This window comes from Anguilla rostrata, chromosome 8 (assembly GCF_018555375.3).
Source record: "Anguilla rostrata isolate EN2019 chromosome 8, ASM1855537v3, whole genome shotgun sequence".
In the NCBI taxonomy this organism is placed as follows: domain Eukaryota; kingdom Metazoa; phylum Chordata; class Actinopteri; order Anguilliformes; family Anguillidae; genus Anguilla; species Anguilla rostrata.
Window position 1 is genome coordinate 16,683,663 of NC_057940.1, and position 25,957 is coordinate 16,709,619.

Consider the following 25,957-nt stretch of genomic DNA (forward strand, 5'->3'; position numbering starts at 1 on the left):
ACAGGTAAAAAAAAATAAAACACTAGACCTCTGCATGAATCCATAGACAGCAGCTGATGAATGATCTTTTGCATGCTACGCATTGACTGTCCCACATTTACTGACTTTATCCCCCACATTTACTGACTGGTGCACACTGACTGACTGTCTCACACTGACTGTCTCTTCCACCCTGGTCACGCACAGGTGTCACAGGACAAATAAAAAAAGAAACGGTAAAGCCCGTGTCTGTCTCACATGCCCTGGGGCTTGAAAGAGCACACACTTTCCTCAGTGCATTCCCACTCAAAATGCAGGGACACGGCAACAACAGACGTGGCTGCGTCAGCCTAACACTGTGGATACAGAGCGGCAAATAATAAAGGCAAAATAAAAAGAGATCATTCCTCTCAATGCAATATTCCCTAATGGTGACATTACTGACAGGGGTGCAGCACGAAATTCTGGGTCCTGTGCAAATGTGGTCTCCGTGGGATCCCTTTCCCTTTTTAGTCCAGGGCTTTTGAGTACCCTCCCCCCCTACCCAAACTGAGATCTCAACAAATTAGGTCTGATTGCAATATTCAGAAAAGACTAGCCTTTATTTGACATTTCCTCTTTAAATCTGCTATAATTTTTTTGATGAAACAAATAAGCTGTCGGGGGTGTTACTATGCTCACAAAAAGAAAGCACTGTTTAATCAACATATTTTTGTTAATGCCTGCCCCTTGAACCAATTTTGGCAGCAGACATTTCAGAGTTTAATCCTTCGCTTGATATACTGTTCAAGCCCACAATGAATGACTAATTGCTGTGAATCAATAAGGTGAATGCCTGCCTGCATCGCTAAATGTTTTAAGGGACTCAAACCATTATAAAATACTTCCTTAAACCTTTACTTAAATCCTTCTGTTAGAACGAAGGCACTAAGAATAACCCATATCTGCAACAATGAACTATTTAAGCAGACATATCCTGTGATATTAAATTCAGATTAGCATTCTAGAAATGGCTCATCCAAAACGTGTTTCATTTACTAGCTGTGTATGAGACGTGCCTTGTTCAATTGGAGAGGCCAAACGAAGTATTATTAATTCAGCGCTAGCTCATCTGGAACAAAGACCAAAATACACTATGCAATTATGACAGCTTACAGAAGTACTCATAATAGCGTCGTTTTAAATGGCACACTGTGGGTGAGATCTGAAACCTTCTGTTTGGCATTAAGTTTTTGCATTATAGGCAAACCAGTCTTAAACAACAAAATGTTTTTCTGAACCAATCAAAATCTGTGGAGAGATCACTATGCTTTCAGGCACCAATGACAGTCCTACCTTTGGTGGCAACTCGGACGCAGTCAATTTTGGTTTCCTATTTCAGAGGGACAGAAAAAGAAAAAAGAGGTGTCATTATTTCACTGGTGGGGACGATATGTGTTTATATTACACTACGTTATATTACATTCCATTTAGCAGACGCTCTTATCTGGAGCAGCTACCCCAGTTTTACACAGTATCCATTCATACAGCTGAATATTTACTGAAGTAATTCAGCTTAAGTACCTTCCTCAAGGGTACAATGGCAGTGCTCTACCAGGGAATTGAACCTGCAACCTCAGAATTACTATCCCATTTTTTCTTAAGCATTATACTGCACTGCCGCCCGGTATTAATGGACCTGTGTCTTGCTAGAGCCCGTCCTCATCTCTCTGACCCAAACACTCTCCTAAATCAACCACACACCACGTGCATAAAACATAAAACATAAACACAGTGCTGCTGGATTCGGGATGATTCCGGAAGAAAATCTGAATCGGCAGGTTTGCGTGCGTTCTCCCGACAAGAAACCAATGCTCTGCCTGAGCTGTCCTAGTGAGATCTTTACAAACATTAGTTTTGGACCACTCCTTTTCCCCTTTCCTGATGTAGAGTATGGAGCGCTTAGCACAAGTGATAGTTCAGCTGAGTTTAGCGCAATCACTTCACATTGAAATCCAAGTTGTGAATTTTGCTGGCACAGATTAGCCTGTACATGTCAGGGACAGACAAGCCCTGCACCCAATACAGGTAGATGTGTAAGGTGCTGGCACAAGACTCCCCTTCTCATTTGAGTTTGTGGAATGCACACAAATGAGTAAATAGACATCATTTTCAGGGTCTCATTTTATCCTGTTGCTTATCACAGTAAAAAATGTTTACTTTATAAGGTGCATTATTTAAAAAGATAACGTTTTAAAGGGAGAGGCTGTTAAATTATTGAAGTTAAATACAAAGATGCAGTGAGGGTTAGGTAAGTGCATCTGCTCATCTGCAACTGGAAATAAAATTCAGTACTAATTTGAGACTCCATTAGGCACAGACAAAGTCCGTTAAAATGCATTTGCAAAAAAAAAAAAAGAACCCAGAGAAATAAAAGTGGAGTAAAAGCAGTCGCATAGTTGTCTGTGATTTGAAAAAGTCAGGAGTAATAATAATCCAAAATGCACTCCCACAGATTCAATAATTTAAACAAAAAAAAAAAAAAAAAACAGTTGTTTGGCTTGCATTTACACGAAATAACAATAATCAATTCAAGCCTGAATTAAAATATCCATTGACCGGGGACCTATTATAGAGGATGTGAATGTAATTTGCATTCAGCTGTAAATAAGTTGAAGTAAAAAGACACTGTGATGATAATTAATAAATAGTACACACATTTGTACTTACTCTCACACATGCGCATTTGCTAACTGAGGCCATTATATTTTGCACAACAAAGCGCTCCAGTAAGGCTTTTACACCAAAGGCATACGAAAATTCACTATATACTGGTAATTTACTTATAATGCCACAGCACATTTTAGGATGTGTCATAGCATTATAGGTCAGCGAAGAGATAACAAACAGGTTTCTCATACAGAAGAGTGTAATAGTAGTGGCACAAATTCACCACCTGTTCTCATCCTTAGTCAAGTTCTGATTGGAGTCCATACTCCACATTCATATCTTTGTTTTAAGACCTCTCCCTCAATTGATGCCAATCCAGCCTTCCGGGGAACTGATGGAAAACTGTCGAGCAAGGTCAAGGAAAACATCCAGGCTAATGTGGATGAAAGAGGTCTGAGCACAGACGAATAGCATCGCAGGAGAGGTGCAGAATACAAGCTTGTCTGAGAGCTGTTTGTTAGCACCTGTCTGTCTATGCTCCAGGAAAGCTGTCTGTCTCGCTCACTCTCTCTTTCTTTCTCTTTCTCTCTCTGTCTCTTATCTCAATACATGTAAACTACACCATAATAATATTTTAAACAGGTTACATATATGTTTTAAAGGTTTAATATACTATAAAAGTATACAAGTTATAAATTATACAGATTTTCTAAAATTATTACTACTACTACTACTACTAATAACAATAATAATAATAATAATAATAACAATAATAATTTTTTATTAAAAGTTTAATTCCCTTATTAATATTTACATTTTCAGCTTTCTGGTAAATACAAACCACAGGCTTAAGAAAATATGAAGATAATGGCTTTTAACAAATTAGGCTATTCAGTTACTACAAAAGGATAAAATGTGCTTTTGAGGCGAAAGCATGCAAGCACAGTATATAGTTTGTGATGCAGGGCCTGACATACGCCCAGATATAATGTACAGATGCGTTTCTATGGGAACAGACAGCAGCAGAGGCACCCACCCCGTTGGCTGTGCTGACAGCCTGGTAGTAGACGCTGTAGCTCTTGTGGGGCAGGAGCGGGGCGTTCCAGTAGCCGCTGTAGGTCTTGTTGTCCCCGATGCTGAAGGGCTGGGGCGCCTGGATGCCCGCGGCCGGGAACTCGGCGGTGAAGTAGTACTGGGAGTTGAGCAGGGTGGCGTTCTGGAAGTGGATGGGCACGGGGTAGCAGCGCAGGATCTCTCGGCCCTCCGCCGACGGGCGCTCTTCCCCACACCTGGACCACTGCGACGAGGGGAGGCGCTCACGTAGTAACAACCACCACCTGGTACACACTGCGGAGAGAGGGAGGAGTCAGGCAGCGCCTAGCTATGACCACCCCTGTACAATGCGGAGAGGGAGGAGTCAGGCCTGCGCGCTACGCTAAACATGACCACCACCTGGTACACACTGCGGAGAGAGGGAGGAGTCAGGCCTGCGCGTAGGGTAACATACCCACTGCCACTGAAGAGGAGGCAGCCTGCCACGTAACACCAGTCACTATGCCGTGGCTAACATACGCTACTTCAATCCACAACAAAATGGTGTTGGTTTTATTCTTCACAGACAATGTTTGGTAAGTGTTGTGCTTTGTGAAATGAACTCACATTTAACGGTTGTATTTATTGATATTGACACGACTGTTAACTTGATATTAAAAAGATATTGATAGGGTTATATACTCCAGGCTGGTAAATTGGTTTAGCTTCATGTACTTCTTGAGAAAATCTTGGGCTTTACCCAGTGGGAATAAATCCAGGGAAAGCTATTTGGACATATCAACCACTTATTAATCAGTCTTGCTAGGCCTGGTGACTTGGGTGAAGCTTGCCGCATTGCATCCAAACTTATTTACCCAAGTAATCATTTACTCCAAACTCCAATCAGGTGAACTGGCAGACATAAAGTGATAATGCTAAGAATGCTGCAGCCGCTGTGATCCACCTGACCCACAACCCACATTTGAGCGTTACACAATTCAGCATGGAACATGGGGCCATTATAAGTGGTAATCGGGAAAGGTGAGTCTTTCTGTAAATATGCTCCAAGTGTCTGTAGAAAAACGGATATGAGGAATATGCACTGTAGTTCTGAGCTAACACACAGGTGAACTGCGTGGAACAGCACCAAAATCCTCGAGATTATGTTCACACAGGGCAGTCTCTGTTTCCACCATTAATCAACCCCGGTCACCATTGGTTCATTTTCTCAAGAAAGCCTGCGGTCTGAATTCAGCAGTGGGAAGGATTCTGCCAGCTCGTTTATCTCATGACAGCTGGAGAGCCCCATCGATTTGGGATTCAAACTGCTTGAATAAAAGTCTCTCTCAAAGGAATCCAGGTATTTTCTACTCAGTTTCACAACGGAGATGCATTTCACCCCGATGCGCAAAACACACCTGTTTTACAGAATGTTTGGACCCCACGGATGTCAGCGGACCCTCGCTGTGAAATTAGCACCGCAGAGCCCCGATAATTGGGTGCGGGGTGGAAAAGTTGTATGGGGGGGGGGGCAGTGGAAAGTCTTTGTTCGGGGAGGATGATCAGATAATCTCAGCCCCAAAGCCTCCCTCTGCTCCGTGCCGTGGAGATCATATTGGTGCTCTGAAGCAGTGATGAGAGATGAGAAAGGAGGAAGGCTCAAGTGAAAGGGCTCTTTATTAGCAGGACGTGCACCTGAGGAGCAGAACAGGGCCGCGCAGACGAAGCCCCAAGCCGCCGGGCCCCAAAATAGGATTCCTCTCCTGCTCCGAGCAGCGCAAGACAAATTACCTCTGCCAGTATCCAGACCTCCTCTCTATTTGCCATTTAATAATTTAAACGCCTAAAGGTCAAATGCCCTCTTTTCAATTCCCCTTTATCAAAGCCCCATGGTTAAAAAAGGATACTTTTGTGATTCCAAAAGCTGACAACAGTTCTATTTAACCTCATGTGTTCTGTAAGCCCCCAATGCAAGGAAAAGCAGCCGTGAGCCGTGACCATAACAAGAATAACGAGTTCAAAATATCCAACCCATGCTAGCGTGTTACCATACATGGATTTATTAGTTACTTGTTGGTGCAATTCTCCTGGGGGAAAAAATATGTAATAACCAATGATGATATTTTTGCAAACTGAATAGAGAAGGATTTTGTAAGTAAATAAAAGCAAGTAAAAAATAAGTAATTGGGTTCAAATCCTATACATGTTAATGCATGGAAAGTGTACTGGATTTAACTGCATTAGCGCTACAGCAAAACATCCATCTGCTAACCAAGCTCAAGTCGGTATGGTCTGTAATGCTAGCAGTCACACTGAGGGTAAGAGCCAGAATGAATGCATGCAGGAATTCTAAGCCCGACATTCAGTTTATCAGGCTTAATTGCTGTAATTTGTTCCATATTATACTTTATTCAATTTAGAGGGTTTTGTGATATGTGCAGTCATGCTTGGATGAACTCAAATTAATAGGATCTATGCATATACACAAAAGTAATGCGTTAATCAACTTAGTAATTGTGGATAACTGTGCACTTGGGAGGGAATGAGCCAATTACCACAAACCAAAAATATGAACAGAAGTGATAACGTATTAGGGAAAAGGTTATTGTGCCACAATAACCAGATGGGGGCCACTGTTCCATTCTGGTCAGTAATCCAAAACAAACAGTAATCCAGCTTTAATACAGGCAAATTGGAAGTTAACTCATGACCCGAATAATGAGGAAAATTGTTGACTAATACTAATCTGACCTATGGACACTAATAAATTACTTAAAATAATATTAAAGTGGAATAATCTTCAGAATCAGATTAATCCATGTTAATACCATACTCTGATTTTAAATGTAATACTACAACAGAGGAGCGTACCTGCTTTTAATCTTGCTTAGCCATTGTATATTGTTACAATCTGTCTTGTCATTATGATTTTGTTTTTACAGTATAATTGTGTGTTTATTTCCCCCTTGAAAGAGATGTCAATTTCAGTGAGGGTTTTCCTGGTAAAATAAGGGAAAAATAGATTATATTTTAAAAAATGACAAGGGGAACTATTACAGATTTGGTGTATGGCATCATAAATGTTCAAATCAGCCAGTTCTTCTGTAGACAAACGCCATGCTTTTCGCTAGGTAGAGTCGGCTAAAGAATTTTGTGCCCCCAGTATAATGTGTAACTTACTAATAAATAACATTCCTATCTTCACTAAGTCCTTGCCCTATTGCATCCAGTTCAACACACACATAAACGTGCACGCATGCACATGCACACACACACACAAAACACATCACTGCGTGGTGATAAAATCTGCTGCAATGAAATATTAATTAGAGCAAAGAGGCTGAAGAGAAATATGAAGTTAATTACCATCCCGTAGTGGGAATAAAGGGTTGGGTGCAAACTATCCTGTCATAAACAGATGAGAAGGGAAGAAGCGAATAGACCATTTAGACCAGATTTAAGGCCTACTTAAAGGCCATCTATAACATAAAAGAGACCGCTGGAGCAATGAATTATGGGAAATATATGCCAGCAGACCCTGGGACTGCATACAGCACACATGACAACAGCTTCACTTCTGGCATTGTAAAATAAGGAAACAAAATATGCCATGGTCCAAATTTGTAAAGAGTAAGAAATTGATGAATTGGTTTTAAATCCATAAATGCTGCATATATTTGTGTGTGTTCATGTTTGCGTGTGTGCGTATATGTATACGTGTGGGCATGTTTGTGTGTCTGCGTGTGTCCCTCAGGATATTTCATTACGGATACTGTCAACACAACTGAAAATGATTGTTCCAGCCATATACCACAGCGCTTTGTATTCGACAACAGGTTTTTGTAAAATATCTCCCCCAAGGTTGCCTCTTGTTTAATGATATGAATTACAAGGATGTGATTTTTTTTTCCTTCAGGCAAGATAGCAAATGCCGATGGCAATCAGGCTTCCGGACATTATCAGGGGATTTTGGACAGATTCATACAAACCTCAACCCTGAGAGACGCAGAGAAAATCAACATCTCCTCCAGTAAAAATCTCTCTGACCTCAGTTCTGCGCCGCTCGCGTCTGTGGGCGAGTCTTTCTAGTTTCCCCAGCAAGCGTCAGTTTCATCCCAGCTGGTACCTCGCCCTAAAAAAGCGCCGTCAGAACTGCAGACCAACGAAGGCCCCTGAGTGCACTTGGGCAGAAGTACGCAACTACAAGGGCTCTAGACCTAAAACAGAATTTTTTCAGTATTCAAAAAAAAAAAACTCACGGGGGCTTCATCAAACGCAATTTATAAAATAAGCCTGTGACTGCGACCCGTAACTCTTGTAATAAAGAGCGTTTGGGCTAAAATGCATTATCATTGTGGTTTTTTCAGTACTTATAGCTGTTGTCAATGCAAAACACAGCCAAATGGCATCCCCCATAATTTAGCTTCTTGTTCAATGAGACTGTTTTTGCATAATGCCTGTCATCATTTCCCCCTTATGTTTCCAGTGCTTTGAGCTGCTTACATCTTGTCATTGCTCACTGGGCAAACGATGCAAATCACAAGCTAGCTTGACAGACCAAAGACTTTTGGCAGCATGCTTCAGAACACTTTGATTTTTTTCCCCAAAAACAACAACAGGGAAGTAAAAGATGAAGGTATCTATAAAAAAAGAGCTTGCATTATTCTATCAAAGTGCATTTACACTTCCCTGGACAGATCCATGCATAATTTGAACAGCTCCTGCATTTCAATGGACTGAAACAAACAAGGTCCACTTTCCAGCTAACTAAGTTCTAACTATATGTCACACCACCCAATTTAAATTCTAATCAAACAGGGTCATTTTTCTTACCCTCAGGCCAAAGAAACACATTCCTTGCCATTTCATTTTACAAACAAGTTGCTTGACTTCACCGCCTCAGGAGATCAGTGTACAGTTTACTGATGCCCAGCAAATGAGATGCATTTGTCTCATTATTTATTTCTTAAGAGGCTCCCCTTATCCTGGGTGACTTAACATCTCTACGCCATGCTTATTACTACTGCTGTATATTTACGGATGCAGCTGAGGTTAAGTACCTCTCTCAGGGACAGAAAAGCTATGCCTCACCTGGGATTCAAACCTGCAACCCTGGGGTTACAAGTTCAGTCCCCTTATCGCTCCCCAACTGCAATGTATTCTCCTCTCTACTGAGATCTTGATTTGTTATTTTACCAGGAGGGGGGTGGGAGGGGTAACACCCAAGCCGTGACTGCAATCACATCCTGCACTTCGCCAGTGCGACACATACAAATCAATAAGAGTACATAAAGAGTAAATTGAAGCTATTAACTACCTACTATGTCCCTGTCCGGGGAAATGCATTTTTATGGGAATTTAAATAAGGTCGGGGAATTCTCCTCTCAGGTAATTGCTTCACGTTGTTCCAGGAAGGCACTGGGGAGCCAGGACTAACTGTGCATTTCTGCATCTCACTCATGACAAGAATATCTCTACTTCATCTACTACAGAATACATCAACTCCACTGACTACAGAATACATCTGTGACATTATATTTCTACACTTTCAACAAAATAGGCACAGCACAGGATAACTTTATTACATGGGATACAACAGTATCTGTATCCTGAAACGACATCAGGTGTTAAAAACCAGAATATATACACTCCTTCTACAGCGGAAAGGGTATTCAGTGATCCCAGGGAAATGTGTTCTCAAATATATTCTCAAAGACCTGAACTTACAGTATTTTATAGAATATGAAATGGTAAAAATACACATGGAAAACAACAGTCAAACCAAGGGACAGTCTTTGGTTGTTGTTTAAATTTGCTCTTCCTTTCATGGTTTTAATGCATTTTAAGTCCAAATAAAACTGCCAGCTGGATATTCTGTATTGAACAACAGTGGTTGGTCCATGTCAATAACCTTTCCCTTACTGTCCTGCTTTTTTGTCTCAGAAGAAAACAATGACCCCTACAGGGAAACTTTGGTAACTTTATCTTGTTACTGATGTTGGTTTTAGCTGTTGCATCCTGGCATTTAACAAATGTACATACTGTATCTTTCCTACTTAGAGGATCTATTATTCATAACCCAGCCAGTATTACCATTCAGGTCGGTAACATGTTGACAAACACTTGGACTCACGGTAATGCCTCAGGTTATGCAAAAAAAAACCAGTCCTAATTTAATTTGTACTGACTGCACAAATTTGCAATCGTCCCATATTCTCGAGTACACAGGATGCATGCAGAAAAACAATTTAAAAAAGAGAAATGAACGCGGGGTGGGGGTTCGGGATGCAATAGGGCACAAAGGACTTATTGAAAAAATTATTATAATTTGCGATACATGAAGGGCAGTTGCCAGGGGCAACGGCCCGTGTTGGTATTCCTGTACAACCCCTGCTACCCAAACCCACACCAATTAGTCTCATTGCCAGCATGCAGCCACATACATGCCTGTACCGCAGTCGCACGGTAGCAACCAATTACCTGGGTTTCACTTGGCAGTGACTGAATTGTGACCTGAAGCCCAGATTTATGTTTCCTGCGCTCTTACGTGAGCGCGACTTGCCTTCTCGCTTGTCCAGATGAGGGACCTGTCAGGGGAGCGTTTAAATCTCACCTGCCTGTCTTCCGATGCTAATAATTTTGCCTCCCGGGGCATCGGCGCGATCGATCGGCAGGTCCTTCCCCAGGTGCCCGTATATCTGCCTGATTTAGAGTCCCCGTAAAAGATGGACGTCTCCTGACCCAGCATCTTCACTAAGCCAGTCCTTGCTTATTCATCTACCTTTGTCTATAAAAAAAAAAGCTCTGAATAAACAAATTAAGGGACCTGGCAAGGATTAGACAGGAGCTAGATCTTAAAACACGCTGAGGCGAAGGTTTGGTCCGGGCACACAATTCACGCAGCAGAGTTCTGCCCGATATAACGGCTCGATGCGCGCGACATTTTAACGGCCTCCCGCCCCGTCTGAGGCTTTATTGTGCTGCTCCTGACGCGTATTTGTGAGTCGGTGAGTCTGCAGCCCAGCGCGTCTTTCAAACGCGAAACCCCTGAGTTGGGAATTCAGGGTAATTGTGGGCTCTGAATATCCTGGTAGACTTTTTCTACTGTCCCTTTATTACTTCCCCTATATCGATATCAGAATGAAGCAGGAATTCAGGTGGGTTTTCATTTTTAAAGGTCTTTAAAACATGACTGTTTTCTCTCGCCTTTACTGCAAAAAGTGGCAAAACTACTTAATGTGGGCAGAATTTCCTTCATGCATCATACAGTGAGAGCGACTGTCTGAACGATTTGAGTGAAGAGGATGAAGAGGAACGAAATTGATGTCCAATGGAAACGCAGAAAACTGTTTACGGTTATTTTTCTTCTTTTTTTTCGTGGGGGAAGGGGGAATGGAGGTTCTGGCCTGTGGCACGGATGATGGAAAAGCTGTATTTTTGTTCCGTGGTTTGGACGATAAGGGGAGCGTTTGTCTTGGCAGCGGGTGAAGAAGGCGGCTTCTGGTCCCATTTGGGACGATTTCAAACATTAGTGTAATACACTGTGACTGCCAGTCAGATCACTAATCCCCTTAAAGGAACATCGTCCCCCCTGGTAAAAATTGTTCTAGGAAACGAATGCTGTCCTCACAGATTACTCTTCAATTCACACTTTGCATTAGGCCATGTTGTGGCAATTGCTAATGATGTGCACATGTATTAAATGCTGACACACTAAGACTGGTGTGAAGGTTTTTGTGAATTTACTCATTTCAGTTATTCTAACTGAAGTAAAACTTGTAGATTTTTGTGCCATCTTTTTGATGTTCTTATTCTTATTTAGTCTAGCACATTATAGTAAATCATCCATATCCTCATCCATTCTACTAAATTGTGTAAAAATTGCATTTTGTTATGTTGAGATTCACATAGTTCAGAGTATTACTCAGTATGATATTAGGGAATTATGGAAACAATATTTTGCAGTAGACAACATTTACAGTATGCTATATGATATTGTTAACATTCTGTGCAGAAATATTGTTTCAATGCATGTCCAAAGGCAACTGGGAAACAGATCTGCACTGTTCCATTTACCTTACTGTTATACCTTTTCGCTGCTGTAACGTATTTATCCAACATATTATTTCATATAATTACATATTTAGACAAAAATCTACCAGAGGAAAAGCAGCCACATGCACGCACACACACACAGTCCGACGCCTTTATGAGGCTGATGTATGAATTCTTGGTTCTTTATGACCAAACGCTTCCTCTGGACTATTTTTCTTCAGCAATGTGTCCTAAAATATGTCATGTTGAATCCCCATGCACTTGCCAGCTTTCCACTTACCTAAAAACTTATCACATTGTTAGATGTGGTGAAAAAGCCAGACATCAGAATTCATACATGCTAGAGCAGTTTTCAGAACCTTTTCTTACAACTAAGGACTGTCACACTGTCACATACCACTTGAGTGAAAGGAACATTTTTTCAGAAGAACAGCATTTCATCTGTCTCTCACCCTTACTCTACCCCTTCTCTCATCCTTTCTCCCCCCCCCCCCCCATCTCTCTCACCCTCTCTCTGGCCCCTCTCACTCTCTCCATTCTCTCTCACACTATCCCTCTCCCTTTCTTTCTCTCTCACAATCTGACATTCTATTGTTCCTTCCACCTTTCATTTCTTAATTTGTGCATACTGTATGTGTAAGTCACCAGCTCACTTCTTAAATGTTTATTTTAAACATAACCTAACGGTAATCTAAAAATACAATTCTAGTTCTAATTGCCAATAAACATGTTCATGTTCTACCATGGTGAAACAGCTGTGCTACTCCTAACTGACGCCCCTGAAAGAAACTGCCTTCTGTTGTGGCAGAAAAAGTACAAGTAATACACGACTACACCATCAATGTAAGTAATACCAGAATTTACATTACACAAATACATATTTGATCCAAGAAAAGAACTGGATAGAATGGGAACAACTCTTTTTCATCCCCTTCTTCCTTCTCTTTCCCTGGGATAGTATGAATTTCGTTCTCAGGTTACATTACTCCAAACTGCCTGTACCATGTAACATGTACCAAATACCATGCATCTCATATCTTAAACCATCAGAAATCTTTATTTCTCTCTCAACAAATGAAAATTTACAGGAAGTGTTTATGAAATGTTATACAATTTATCATTCAAAACAGAGGGAAGTGGATTCAGACCGAAGCTAATATCTCAAAAGATAAATTCTGTCTTTAATCTGTTACAGAATCAAAGCGTCCCCTGACAGTAAACAAAAGATAGCCTGACGCTAATTAACAAAGTCTCCGATTCATACCGGTGTGTTAATCGTAATTAAGACTTTGCAACTGGACTTCTGGGAGAGTGGCATTCTGTGTCAGTAATACTGAACTGTACCTGTGACAGATTAAGATTTGATTTGACATTTTTTCCTTTTTTTTTTAGGAAATTAATCTTGGTTATAATGTCAGCGGTAAATGCATTCTGGCACTTCGTCGAGCCTGTCAGGAGCACTACCGGTGAATTAAAGGGTTCTGGACAGTTCAGAGAGCGCAAATTCAAGTGTCAAAAAATGTAATATCTTCCTGACTGAAAGCATTTGGACAATGGCATGGAGGAATCGTAATTTGTTTTTGTTTTCGCTGAATATTTTCCGAACAGTAACGAGGGGCAAAGTCAATTCATAGGTGGCAGTCGATCTACTGTAACCACCATGGAACTTTCTTATTAAATTTTGATACAGCGTTGAAACAATTAAGCAGTAATGTGGGTAAACCCAAACACATCATGGATGCTTGAGATCCTCAATAGCCATCATTTCTTTTGAGGTAACTTCTTTGTTCCCCGAATGTTGTGCACACATCTGTGAAATGACCTTAAAGGCGGCATGCTATATTCACTAACACTGGTGCGTGGGTTATATGTGGAGAAGAGACAGGAAAGTTGCACTGTGAAATTTCCAGACGTGGTGGAAAGGATGCATCCATTTCCAATGCTAAGCAAAGAAAATGTTTAATTTCACATCTTGGTCAATTGACCATGTTTATCCTGCATCTGCAGTTCAGGCTTACACGCTGCAGCCACTAAGGAAGGGTTGGTTTGTGATGAATCATTAAGACAGTTAATCATAGTATTCTCTTCACTACCCTTGGGCTAAAGAAAATGGACATGATTTACTGAACTCAGGGATGTGGGGATATTTTTTTCCTGAGGAAGAGGAAATGCTCGATTCAATTCACATTTGTCCTTAACTTACAATCAAAAAACTTTTGTTACCATGCATGCATGATTGCATGTAGGGATCATTGTTGGATTTGTTCTGCCAGCCGGGTTACTTGTGCCTGTTGGGTTGCGGTGTTTGTTGGGTTACTGAACCTGTTGGGTTACTGTGAATGTTGGGTTACCGTTACCGTCCACAGCACGCACATTCAACCCAATAATTTCCACTCAATCTCACTGCTGTGACAGGTCAGCTAAACATGTGCATTTTTAGATAAACTCAGAGAGCTTCCGTTTCCAGGATTTGTGAATCGGTGATTATTAAAATTCCCCTGGAGGGCAATACAGGCACGGCGGAAAAAATTTAGCGGGCGGAATCGATTTACCCCTCAGTCACAGCACGCAGCGATTCTGAAAGGAGAGAAAAGGAGCACGTGACTTCGTTGTGCGCCCGGGCTCAGGTTTTAAATATTGAAAGGGGGTTCCTGCAGAATATTTGCTAATGAAAGAAGGGGGCTTTAGCGGTGTGAAATGCGGCCTGGTCGAGCTGCGGGGCCTGAGCGTGTCAGTGACCCCAACATAAAAGAAATGCAAAGAGGGTGAGATCCCAGCGCCCGCCCCGTCCGCTGCGGGGCTTTGTTCTTATCTTCAAAGGCCGAGTCCCTCTCTCCGGGGCCGACGCGCAAACAACAACGCAGAAAAGAAAAGGGGAGAGAAACTAAATGAAATGCGCTTGAGAGTCAGCGGACGAGATCGGCCTCCATCTTCCCGGGCTGCCCGCCGTTAATGCTAATTAATGGAGACGGCGGCCTGAGACGCGGACAGCCGTTGCGGGTCCGGATCCCGCGCCGCGGCGGAAAGGTGTTAGGGAGAAGACTGAAGAGAGGGAGGGAGTGAGTGTGTGTGTGTGTGTGTGTGTGAAGGGGGGGGGGGGGGGGCAGTGTTGGCAGGTGTGAAAGCTCCTACCTGACGGGCGCCCCCCTGCTCTGGGCTGGTTTCAGCAGCACTGTCACCGTGCTGTCAGTCTGATTCAGAGGGGTCTCCTGATCATAGCCGGGCATGGAGGGAGCTGCGAGGGGGGACGGCGGGACAGAATTAATGTGCTTTTGTAGTCACATGATGTGCAGCTGCCTAAAACTTTACAGCTCAGGTACCGGCTTTACACACTTTACAGCTGATACACAGGCTATGCACACTATACAGCTGATAAATAGACATTTACACCCTTTACAACTGATATACTGACTTTACAATGGCTTTACACACTTTACAGCTGATACACAGACTATACACACTATACAGCTGATAAATAGACATTTACACCCTTTACAACTGATATACTGACTTTACAATGGCTTTACACACTTTACAGCTGATACACAGACTATGCACACTATACAGCTGATAAATAGACATTTACACCCTTTACAACTGATATACTGACTTTACAATGGCTTTACACACTTTACAACTGATAGCCAGACTTCACACAATTTGGAGTTAATATACATACTTTACAATGCCTCTACATACTTTACAACTGATATACAGATTTTGCAATGCCATTATACACTTTAAAGCTGATATACAGACTTTACGTTGCTTTAACAGAAATTAGCAGAAGGTGTTGTGTTCCTTACCTGAAATTTTAGTGGTAAACTGGGTAATGACTGGAGGCCCATACCCCTTAGCAGTACTGGCTCTGATAGTGAAGGAATAGGTTGATCCTGGGACCAGCCCCAGGAACACATGGGATGTCTCATTGCTGTGCTTGAACACCTTCCCACTTTGATTGGACAGGTCCAGTTCTGGGTCGAAGGAGCTCACAGCCTTGTATGAGATCTGCCGATGGGAATGACATCACAAAATGTTTTTACATCATTCGCTGTTACAGTACTCATGCTGTTCATTCTGAAATATTGATGCAAACTTACACAAGCTGAGCTATTTTCTCAGTCAGAAAGAAATGTGCTACAGTGAACTGATATTGAACAACATTATTAAATGGCAAACACTCATATCTAAGGTGATTTAGCGTGCATTTTAAATACTGTCCCTTTGTGAAGCTGAATATTTAACTAAGTAATTCAAGTTGAACACCTTGCTCAGGGGGAACCACAAGTGTCCCAAACAGGATTTCAATTTAAATCAAGTTCCTGATATCACTAATATGAATAACTGTAACTGCAGTGGTTAGTACTCACTCCAGTTCATGATTGGCGGTCATTAAACTCCACTTGTATATGGTCAATGTAGCTATGAAGTGGAAAAGGCTCAGGTTAGAGCTCTCTGCTGGACTGAGACAGACACGGTTCTGGGCTCTGTTTCCACGCTCGCCTCTGAGATGCTGTTCGCTATGCCGGATGCCGGTGTTTTCAGGGAGCGTGCGAGCACTATTGTTTTATTCGATTCCAAGTTCACTTGAGCAGATGATTAGAGGAAGGGCCCTGTGAAAGGAGGGGCGCTGGAGTGGTGCGCCACTTCCCCCTCTCCTCCTAATACAACCTCATCTGCTCTAAAAAGCCCCCCTTTAATGAACGATTCTGCCGGCGCGGGAAAGCCTCCGTCATCACGGCGCCATTCTAATTCCAATTAAAGAACACAAAGGCCGTTTGAGAGCCGTGCAATTTGGATCCATCAGGTGTGAAGGGCTTCAAGCTTCCTCCATTACACCCCGTCTGGGGGCAATGTGTCTACAGACGCTGTGTCACCCAGCTTCAGGACGACATGTTTTTAAAAAAATATATATATATTTAACATTTCACTTATTTTTATTGTTAGCTCGTTTCGTTGGTAGGTAATGGACATTTTTGGAATGCTAATCAAATGCTCATGCAGAGCGAGGCAAGGCTTTCAACAGAAAAATGTTGACATTCGAAGTCAGAAGACATTTTAGCAAATGGGTTTAATGTAGTACGATGCTGATTTGCCAAATCTCTAAAGAGCCTGTGGGTTTATTAAATTTTTTTTAAAATCAGATCAAAGGAAAGTTTTCTGACAAGCTAAACTATGGGGAACCAGAAGGACTAAGCAACTGTGACGCACAAAGTCACTCTCTTTTTGATACCAGAACCTGTCAGCAGTGCGTTGGTTTGAAGGCTTTCGTGCAGTCAAACCAGTGAGAGGGCTCGCATCTACAACTTTCCAGATTCTTCCTACATCTAGGCAAAATTTGCTGGGACGTCCGTACGCACGCCACACACACGCGCTTCCATTTTGCAAAATGCGCTGATCCCTCAGGCGGGGAGCGAAATTCTACTCTATCATTTTTACATTTGCGGCAGGAGGCCCGCGCAATCTTCCGATTGCCATTCGCTTATGCGTCCAAAACGCACGCGAGGAACGGGGGACGACCGCAAGGTACTTTTCGCAGGGTCTCGAAAACAATCGGCCTGTTGGAACAAGCAGAATTCTTGTCAGAGGCGTGCCCACGTTTCGCTGCACAAAGAGGCGCCTGTGACTGGCGCACTAAAGCACACCCCGAGCGTTTACTCAGTGAAGTCAGAGAAATGCCTGGGGATCCATCTGAGGGCCTTTTCTGACAAATGCACCTCAGTGTGCTCCTCTCCAACTGAGCGTGGAAAGTCCCGCCGCCGCCGAGACGATAGACGCTTGCCTCTCGGCCGTCGCTCCTGTGTGTCTGCGGCTGCGTCCGCCTCCTAATCAGCCGGTAAACGCGCACCTGTCCTTAATACGGTAAAGACGCCCTGAGAGCCACCTGCGGTTCACAAAGTCAAAGTGCGGAACAGCAGACCTGCAGGAGGACCAACAAAAATCCCTGACGGAGTCCTAAGACCAAAGGTCAAAGGTCACTTCCAGTCTATGCTATAACTGCGCCGGCTCCTTTCCGCCGATTATGTAAACACACCGGAGCTGTGCAGACCACCACAGATTCCATTCCTTTGTTTCATAATTCAGTAGCTGACCATTAAAATCCCTACAGTGCTGTAACTTCCTTAGAAATACCAGGAATGCTGAGGAAGGCAGCCAGTTTGAATTCTAGGTGGAGCAATTTTGTGACACCCTTGAGCAAGGTACTTAACCTCCACTGTTTGAATAAATATCCACAGGAACCAGGCTAGCCCCCCACCTCGGCTTACCTCATACAGTGTGATGATGCCGTACGTTTGCACGGGCTCCCGCCACTTGAGGCCGATCTTTTCTTCGTAAGTACTCCCCTGGATGGACTCGAGAGGTACCGCCCCCGGCACTGATTGGAGAAAATATAAACAGCAAAAACTGTCAGAGGGATGGGCAAAAGAGGCCCCACCCCTAGCGCTAATTGGATGAAACCTCACCCAAAAACCATCACAGGGAGGAGTAGCAGAGGCACCACCCCCAGCACTGATTGGAGGAAACATCAGCAGAGACAACACACTGGCAGGAGTCGCTACATTTGTCACGTCACACATGCTATGTGTCACATGTCACGTCACACATGCTACGTCAATGGAGACTAGGCTTTATAAAAAGACAGAAAATCAGCAGTAACTGAAGGCGACTGCTTCCTTATCTGAGCCAAGATGGATGCAGCTGCTGAAAGCCAATGGAACACATTACTTACTAGTCTGTTTTACTATGGTCTTTAACATTTTTAAAATATTACTTCATATATTTGCCACTAAAAAATTGAAGAGAAATAACAAATTGTGGTTTACAGTCAACACAGCCCTAATTCTATGTAATCTTTTCTGGAATAAATCAAATGAGGCCAATATAATGCAAACAGAGGCAAAATATTCACTGAGAGATATAAAACTGAGTGGTTGCAGAACAGAAGCGGAATAAAAATCTTGACATTCATACATAAAAAGTAAAGAGATATAGATCTGGCGAACATTCAGCCAACACCCCCAGGGAAATATCAGGCTTTTCAATCTCCAGTCAATGTTTACATGAACTTAGTGGCAGACAATAAACCTGCCCCCCCTAACCCGGCTATGGATTGCTTTCAGTCTTTAGATTAGAAGGAAGGGTTTTTCAGAGTGCAAGTTGGTCAAAGGGAATATCAGAAGCTGTTTTGATATATGGTGTTCCTTTCGTCTGCTCCCCCCGGGACCTTAACCACGCGCTCATTCCCACCTGAGAGGAACATCGAGGCTGTGTCTGTCGACTCTTTTAAGATTCTGTCTCAGAAATATCGGGGGTAGAAACGACAAGACATCATTTTGTCAGCGGGGCCTGCTTGTGTTCTGGTTCTTTTCTTCTCACGTTCTCGGTGAATTGTTCTAGCGCACAGCGGAGGTCAATTAACACGGGATAGCGAATATTTTTTCCCTCTCAATGCTGTGTCTTTTCACAATGTACTGAATGAAAAGCGTTTTTTTTTTTTATTTCTGGTTCTGGTTCCTCTTTATTCCCCTCACAGTTTGGCAAATTCCTCAACAAAACTCAGTCCGCACAAGGGGTTTGACTGATAATATTGGTTATAAAAAATAAATATTTGACATCAAATTATGTATAATATATGTATTAGTTATGTTAACAGCACAGTAAAACTGCTATATTTGCCTTGACACCAAGGAAGTTCCATTTGTTTGAAGGACCTCGGTAAGAATGAAAAAAATTACTGCTTTTGTCAGAATCTCAAACTTTATTTGCAAGAGAAGTTCCACAGCAACAAAAGCAATGAGCTGATGTTTCAGCCTGAATAAGGCCTACAGCTGATGCTACAGCTGATGTTTCAGCCTGAATAAGGGTTACAGCTGATGAAATGGGGCATTACATACCTCAAATGTCTGAACATTTCATCAAGGCCATACAATATTCCAGACCAAAAACGTTTAATCCCTCCCCCCACCACCCAGAGGCTTACCGTCCTCGTCGGTCTGCACCTGGATCTCCACGCTCTCCTTGACGCCCTCCGGATTGCGCAGGACCAGCCGGACACTCAGGTTGGTGTAGGGGGCCAGGTTTCGGATGGTGTGCTGGGGGGCGGGGCTTGTGGTGTCGTAGCACACCTCCTCCCGGATCTCCTCCTTGGCCCCGGCCCGGTACCGGTACTGCGCCGTTAGGTTGTAGCTATGGCAACGGGTCACGTTGTAGCCGAAGGGCTCCCAGCGCACGGTGATCTGCTTGGACTGGATGTCCACCACCTCCAACTTCTGGGGCCCATGCATAGGTTCTGTAAGAGAGCACAACACCAACCATTCATACGACTGTTTAACGAGAATATAACTATCAGCCAATAATTCAATATACTAATAATACTGACACCACACTAGTTAAATAACAAGCAATTACATTTATTGAGCCATATGCAGCTGGTAATGGTAAAAACAGTGAAAACTTTCAGCTTACTATCTCTATACATACAATACATTCATAGAGTTGCATATTTTACTGAAGCAATTCAGGTTAAGGTAGAAGCTGAAGGGTGCAAAAATAGCATTCCAGCTGGGAATCGAACCCACAACCTCGGATATGCAAGCCCTGTTGCATAATAATGATGATGCATGTCCCATAATATCATTAGATTTATTATATTATAAATATATCATACACTACTGCCCCATATAATATTCATAGCTCACACAACACAGGAATATGACATTACATTATATGCTCTGTATCCTGTTCACCAGCCACCCTTTTCCATTACCCAGTTAATACATAATTTTATTCCTACAAGCCCAGTCAAGCACATCAGCTCAACGGGAGACAGACCATTACGTGGAGCAAGGTGATTCTGACCCCTGGTAATAATGGTCATGATAAGCTACCCCAAAGCCACACAATCGCACACACACAGACACACACACACACACACACACATTGAGCAGAGATCCCAGAGTCATTTCATCGCTTGGTCCAAACCCCCAGCCCCCCACCTATCACACTCCCATCACATAACCACCCCCAACCCCCAACCGCGAGCCCCAGGAACACAGATTCCATCCCGGCTTGGCGTGTGGTCTGAGCTGACCCGTACGAGAAAGGCCTGTCCAGTCCCGCAGCGCACCCCCCCACAGCCTCCCCCCCCCCACCCCACCCCTCCTTCTAATCAGGGAGCCCTGCTGCCTCCACGCTCCGCTCCTGCTCCCTCTCCCATGGGAAGAGAGCAACCAGAACACAAGGTAATAGGATCAATTTCCATCCCAGGTTCAATTCGCAGTCCATTTCTCTGGGAACTTAACACTTTGCCACCTATTACACGCGGCTGGAGCCGGCTCTCTGGCGGACTCAATTTCCCGGGCCCTTGGAGACACACTCGGGCAATTCCGAGGCCCCGGCGCTCATGTTTAACATTCTAATGGCGGACAGGAAACCGAGCCCACTCTGATATTCCATTTGTTTCCTCTTCCCCGCTCGGCAGAAATGACCGACAAGCAAAAAAAAAAAACACAAAAGAAACAAATAAAAAAACACAGGGGAATGAAAGGCTGTGAGGAAAAGCCAACAAATGGCTTTGGGAACAGCCTCATGACAGAAATATATACGTTCAGAAATTAAAGAATGCGGTGCCGATGCCGATCTGAACCAGGGTTCACTGCTGTAATGAGAGTCGATTCGACGGCAGCTTTTCACCTTTGATTTCGTAGCAAATTCAAGCCAACAAATTGAGTCCATTTTCAACAGCACACGCAATACCATATCGAAGAAAACTGCAACTTACAAAACACAACATAAAAGAGCCCGGAGTGAGCTATATGAACGCATCAGTCCAAAGGTTCTCTGTGGAGAAGTGTAACACTCAAAAAAAAAGTTTGAGCGAAATGTTTTCTTCTTTGTCCTTGTTTGTTATTTTTGATTTTGCACTCTTTCACTAAAGGGGTATGCAAATAAGTAATCACTGCGGTAGCTCTGCTACTTTGGCACTATGTTACTTGTCATTATTTTTGAGAAATGCATAAAGGCAAGAGTAGTATTTTTTTCACAGGGTTTTTTTTTCTCCTTGCAGCAGGATCTTTCAATCCAGCTGTGATTCGTCCAGACTGGACACACGTAGCTTTTGTTCAGTGAAGTTTGAGGAGTGTGTCAAACTGTCGCAAATGAACACTACTTCCACATACTTCTATCTCTTTGCAAAACTTGAAAACTTAAGGTGCTGTGGCTTACACTTCTGTGTAAAGTGAAAAATTACAACACACAGAAAAACCAAATCCTACCTATTTATACTGAATGTTGGCTTTTCTGCTATATGTTTACACACGACAAAACACTGGGAGTGTCACACTGAGTGAATACACAGCTCCAAGGGAAATGCACGACCAATAAATATATATTGTAGCTCAAGTAAAATTAAATAAAACATTCTCAGCACGATCTCCAGGTAACACCGTATTATTCTGAAAATCTCATGATAAAAAGTGGCGCAGAAAAGATTTTGAGACGAGAAGAAAAAACGTACACACATCAGTTTAAGAAATATCATTGCTGTAGCACTTTGCTACAGCAGTTCCATCACGGTAGGGTTTTGACGAATAGGACCTTTCTGTGAACAGGTGCGGCGTGTAAAAAAATGCAAACTGCGGTTTTTTCCAGTCTGTTTTTTTTTCGTATTTCCAACAGGCCCGTGAAATTTGTCACAAGGGACATGTGTACGTTTTTAGTGGCTAAAGTGCTGAGCTGTTCCTGGCACTCACGGGAAACTGGTACACAACTTCCTAGCCCCAAAGACTTTAGTGACTCCAGACTCACTGTTGCATTCTGGGAAATTGACTTTGACCACATGCAGTCACGCTTTTCCAAGACTGCACAAGGCATCTCATGTTCAGCAACCCATTTACTGAGTATGAACCAAATTGAAGTCATTTCGTCATCTTCACCATCGTCATCATCAACATTTACATCTTAATCATCATCGCAGTCTCTTTCCAAGAGTTCATTCATTCGTACCTTACAAAGAAACACTACACAGTAACTATGGCCAACAGGTGTCCCATAAAAACAGGAATGCACTGTGGTTCTATTTGTCCTGTTTTCAGCCAACACAGCTGTCTTCTGCTAGCAGCCATCTGTGTTTAACAGTGATAGAAAGGGGATCCACTCTACACTGTACCATCTATTATCAGTAGCAGTAGTTTCCTTCAAATGTTTCTGATCACCCTTGACAATGGTATTCATATGTTCGACCAAACACCCTAATATCAGCTACAGGCAATTGCCTAAATCCTATAAAACTATCAAGTCTTCAAGCTTCTTGAAAACTTTTTTAAAAAGCTTTGTTTTCAAAGCTTATCCGGAGAAACACTGATCAAATTAAAACAATCTGTTATGCCTGCCAGGTGATGAGGGAAACAGACGGATCAAAACAACGTCCCCCGTAGCGCCCTTTCCTTCCCCTGCGAGCTGCGAGAAAGCGATGTCGCCAGATAGGACCTGATGCACGGCGATAGAGGACGGCGCTATCTGAGCGCCGGATCGAAGAGCCCAGAATTCAAAAGGCTGCGCGGAGACATTTGATCTCCTCGGCGCTTTAATAAAGAGGATTAGAAACGGCACGTGAGGACCCAGAGGGGAGAGGCAGAGCCTTCAGGAGATTAGACAGACACGGAAAGTGTTTATGAGCAATAACAATGAGCCAGGGCGGCCCCGCCACCCCAGACTCAGACCATCGCGGCGAGCGGCGGGCGGCGGGCCTTCATCCCTGCCCCGCTCGCGGGGCGCGGAGACGCAGCTGCTGCCGCCGCTGCTGCGGGGAAGAGGTGCTTCTGTGAGCAAAAGAGCTCTTCTGAAGAGCACCGGCGCGGCATTTTAAAAAACATGCACCGGAATAAACAGGCAGGGAATAAGAGAGAGAGAGAGAGAGAGAGATAGAGTGTGTGCCTGTGTGTGTGTGCCTGTGTATGAGTGTGTGCTAGTGTGTGTGTGTGTATGTGTGTGCTAGTGTGCTTGTGTGTGTGTGTGTGTGTGTGTGTGTGTGTGTGTTGGTAGTGATCTGAATAATAGTTACGGTACCACTTTCTGCTCAGTAGCTGTGTGCATGTGTGTGTTTGCGTTTGCATGTGCGTGTGGGTTTGTGTGTGTGTGTGATAGTGTGCTTGTGCATGTGTGTGTATGTGTGTGCTTGTGTGTGAGTGAGTGCTAGTGTGCTTGTCCGTGTGTGTATGTGTGTGAGTGTGTGCTAGTGTGCTTGCGTGTGTGTGTATGTGTGTGTTGGTAGTGGTCTGAATAATCGTTACGGTACCACTTTCTGCTCAGTAGCTGTGTGCATGAAAAGCCACTCGGCTGATTTGTACACTTGGCTGTTAGTAAGTATGAATCGCCTAACTTTGGAAACAGAAGGGGTTTGTTTTTGCCTTTCTGATGTGGAAAAGGGCAGCAGTTTCCTAACCAAAGCTGAAACTGCTCATGCACTGTGAGGCATGAGACTGTGATTTAAGGTGTGCGAACAAACACCCTCTGAACCAAGTCACCTTAACTTCCACGTCAGATGGGTAGAGCAGAAGAAAAGACTATTTTAACAATTTTCTCTGTTTAACATATAAATTTATTCACAGCGAGAACTCAAACGGACGATGTGCACACAACCTGAATATTTACGAGACAGCACAGTAAAAGTGTGAACCCCAAGAACACACCTCGGAACACTACAAGAAATACTGGTCCGGCCTCCTCCTGCCTCTTCCAGCAGAACCCCTCAATGCAGGCGCTGCCGTTAAAATGTGCAGCTCACCCCAGCCTGAGCCGGGCCGCCGAGAAAGTCCACCAGACAAATCGCTGCTGATTTACAGATAAACCGTTTGAGCAAGAAGCGCAGAAAGCCCAAGTTGTGTCTGACAGATAAGAGCGCAAGGTCTGCAAACACATGGATGAATTAACAGGAAGGACAAAGCACGTGTGCCTCAAGGAAGGCATTGTTGGGGAGTATGTTTCCAATCAGCTCTTTATATCTGGAGCGTGGTCTCTATACAGTGTTACAGCCACAGGTACGCGAACAGATAAAGAGCAAAGAAAATGATAACAATCCACCACAAACATATGCACAAAACAGGCTGCAGAATCTCCTGAAACAAAGGCTTTATTCACAGTTTCTGAAAGCACTCTGCTCAAGAGAATAGGAAAAAAATTTACATGGGAAGGTTGTGGGTGGATGAACATTGTGACTTTGCATTCTCATTCTGAATGCTTTCTCTCCTTTTCCCAACTTTCTTTTTCATTATTCTTTATGTAACATTTTCAGTGGCACATTGAGAGTGGCACCCTCATTTGCAATGGTGCCACGGTACAATAAAACCAAAAAAAATTATATGTATTTTTTTTAATTAAAAAAATTTAGAATACATTAGAGTGGAGAGAGAAAAAATAATACCAGGCATCAGTTAAAACATCAGCCGCACTCCAAATTAGCAAGATTACAGATCAAAGATCTAAAATATAACCGTCCTTCCGTTTGCCTTCCAGGAGCCGGCCCCAGGAAATGGAAGTTTAAACCCGTCTATTCGCGGAACTATCTGGTGCCCACACTCGGTAAGTAGCGGCCACGCTAAAAGCGCTCAGAATCGCGGGGAGGCCAGGCGCAGAAATCAAATTACGGCGGATGCTCTCCCGGTGACAGACGCACTAAAGTGTGAATTCGTAGCGGACGCGCGGGGTGGCGGCGGCGGCGGCGGCGGTGGTGGGAGAAAGCCCCAGCTCCCGCCGCGCTAACGGAAATGTCACACTCTCAACCGCGCGGGGCGGCGGCGCTGGTTTGGGCACCGGGGGCCCGTGTGATGGGCGCCGGTGTAAAGGCTGTCCGCGGGGATGTAAATACACTTCCTTTAGGGAAAACCGAAGCTCCCACGGGCAGGAGAAAACAGGGATCGGGTTCAAGAGAAGAACTCCTCAGTCTGCTCTACAGCTATTTCCTGCAACAACAAAAAAAACCTGGCTCCCTTCCCAGTCTCCTTTTAATAATCATTATTTGACTTCTCTAAATTAATCGATTGCTGAATCACATATAAATATAATAGCAGACTAATGATACCCTTTGGCAGAGACTGGAGAGCCAGAATTCTATAATATATTAAAACAGCAGTGCATCCACAGGGAATATAAAAATGTGTGTGTGTATGTGTGTGTGTGTGTGTGTGTGTATGTGTGTGAGCGTGTGTGTGGGTGTGTGCGCACGCGTGTGTGAGCGTGTGCATGT

General features: G+C 43.4%; 1 protein-coding gene across 1 annotated transcript in view; it reads right to left on the reverse strand.

Moving 5' to 3' along the window:
- The window catches only part of LOC135260959 (receptor-type tyrosine-protein phosphatase mu-like), a 179,144-nt gene that overhangs the window by 63,177 nt on the left and 90,010 nt on the right, over positions 1–25,957 (reverse strand). The window contains exons 8-14 of the mRNA XM_064346723.1: positions 19,697–20,005; positions 17,982–18,091; positions 15,522–15,723; positions 14,848–14,950; positions 4,070–4,090; positions 3,665–3,917; positions 1,315–1,351 (exon numbers count right to left, since the gene is read on the reverse strand). Of these exons, the coding sequence (XP_064202793.1) occupies positions 1,315–1,351; positions 3,665–3,917; positions 4,070–4,090; positions 14,848–14,950; positions 15,522–15,723; positions 17,982–18,091; positions 19,697–20,005 (1,035 nt within the window). The remainder of the gene's footprint in view (positions 1–1,314; positions 1,352–3,664; positions 3,918–4,069; positions 4,091–14,847; positions 14,951–15,521; positions 15,724–17,981; positions 18,092–19,696; positions 20,006–25,957) is intronic.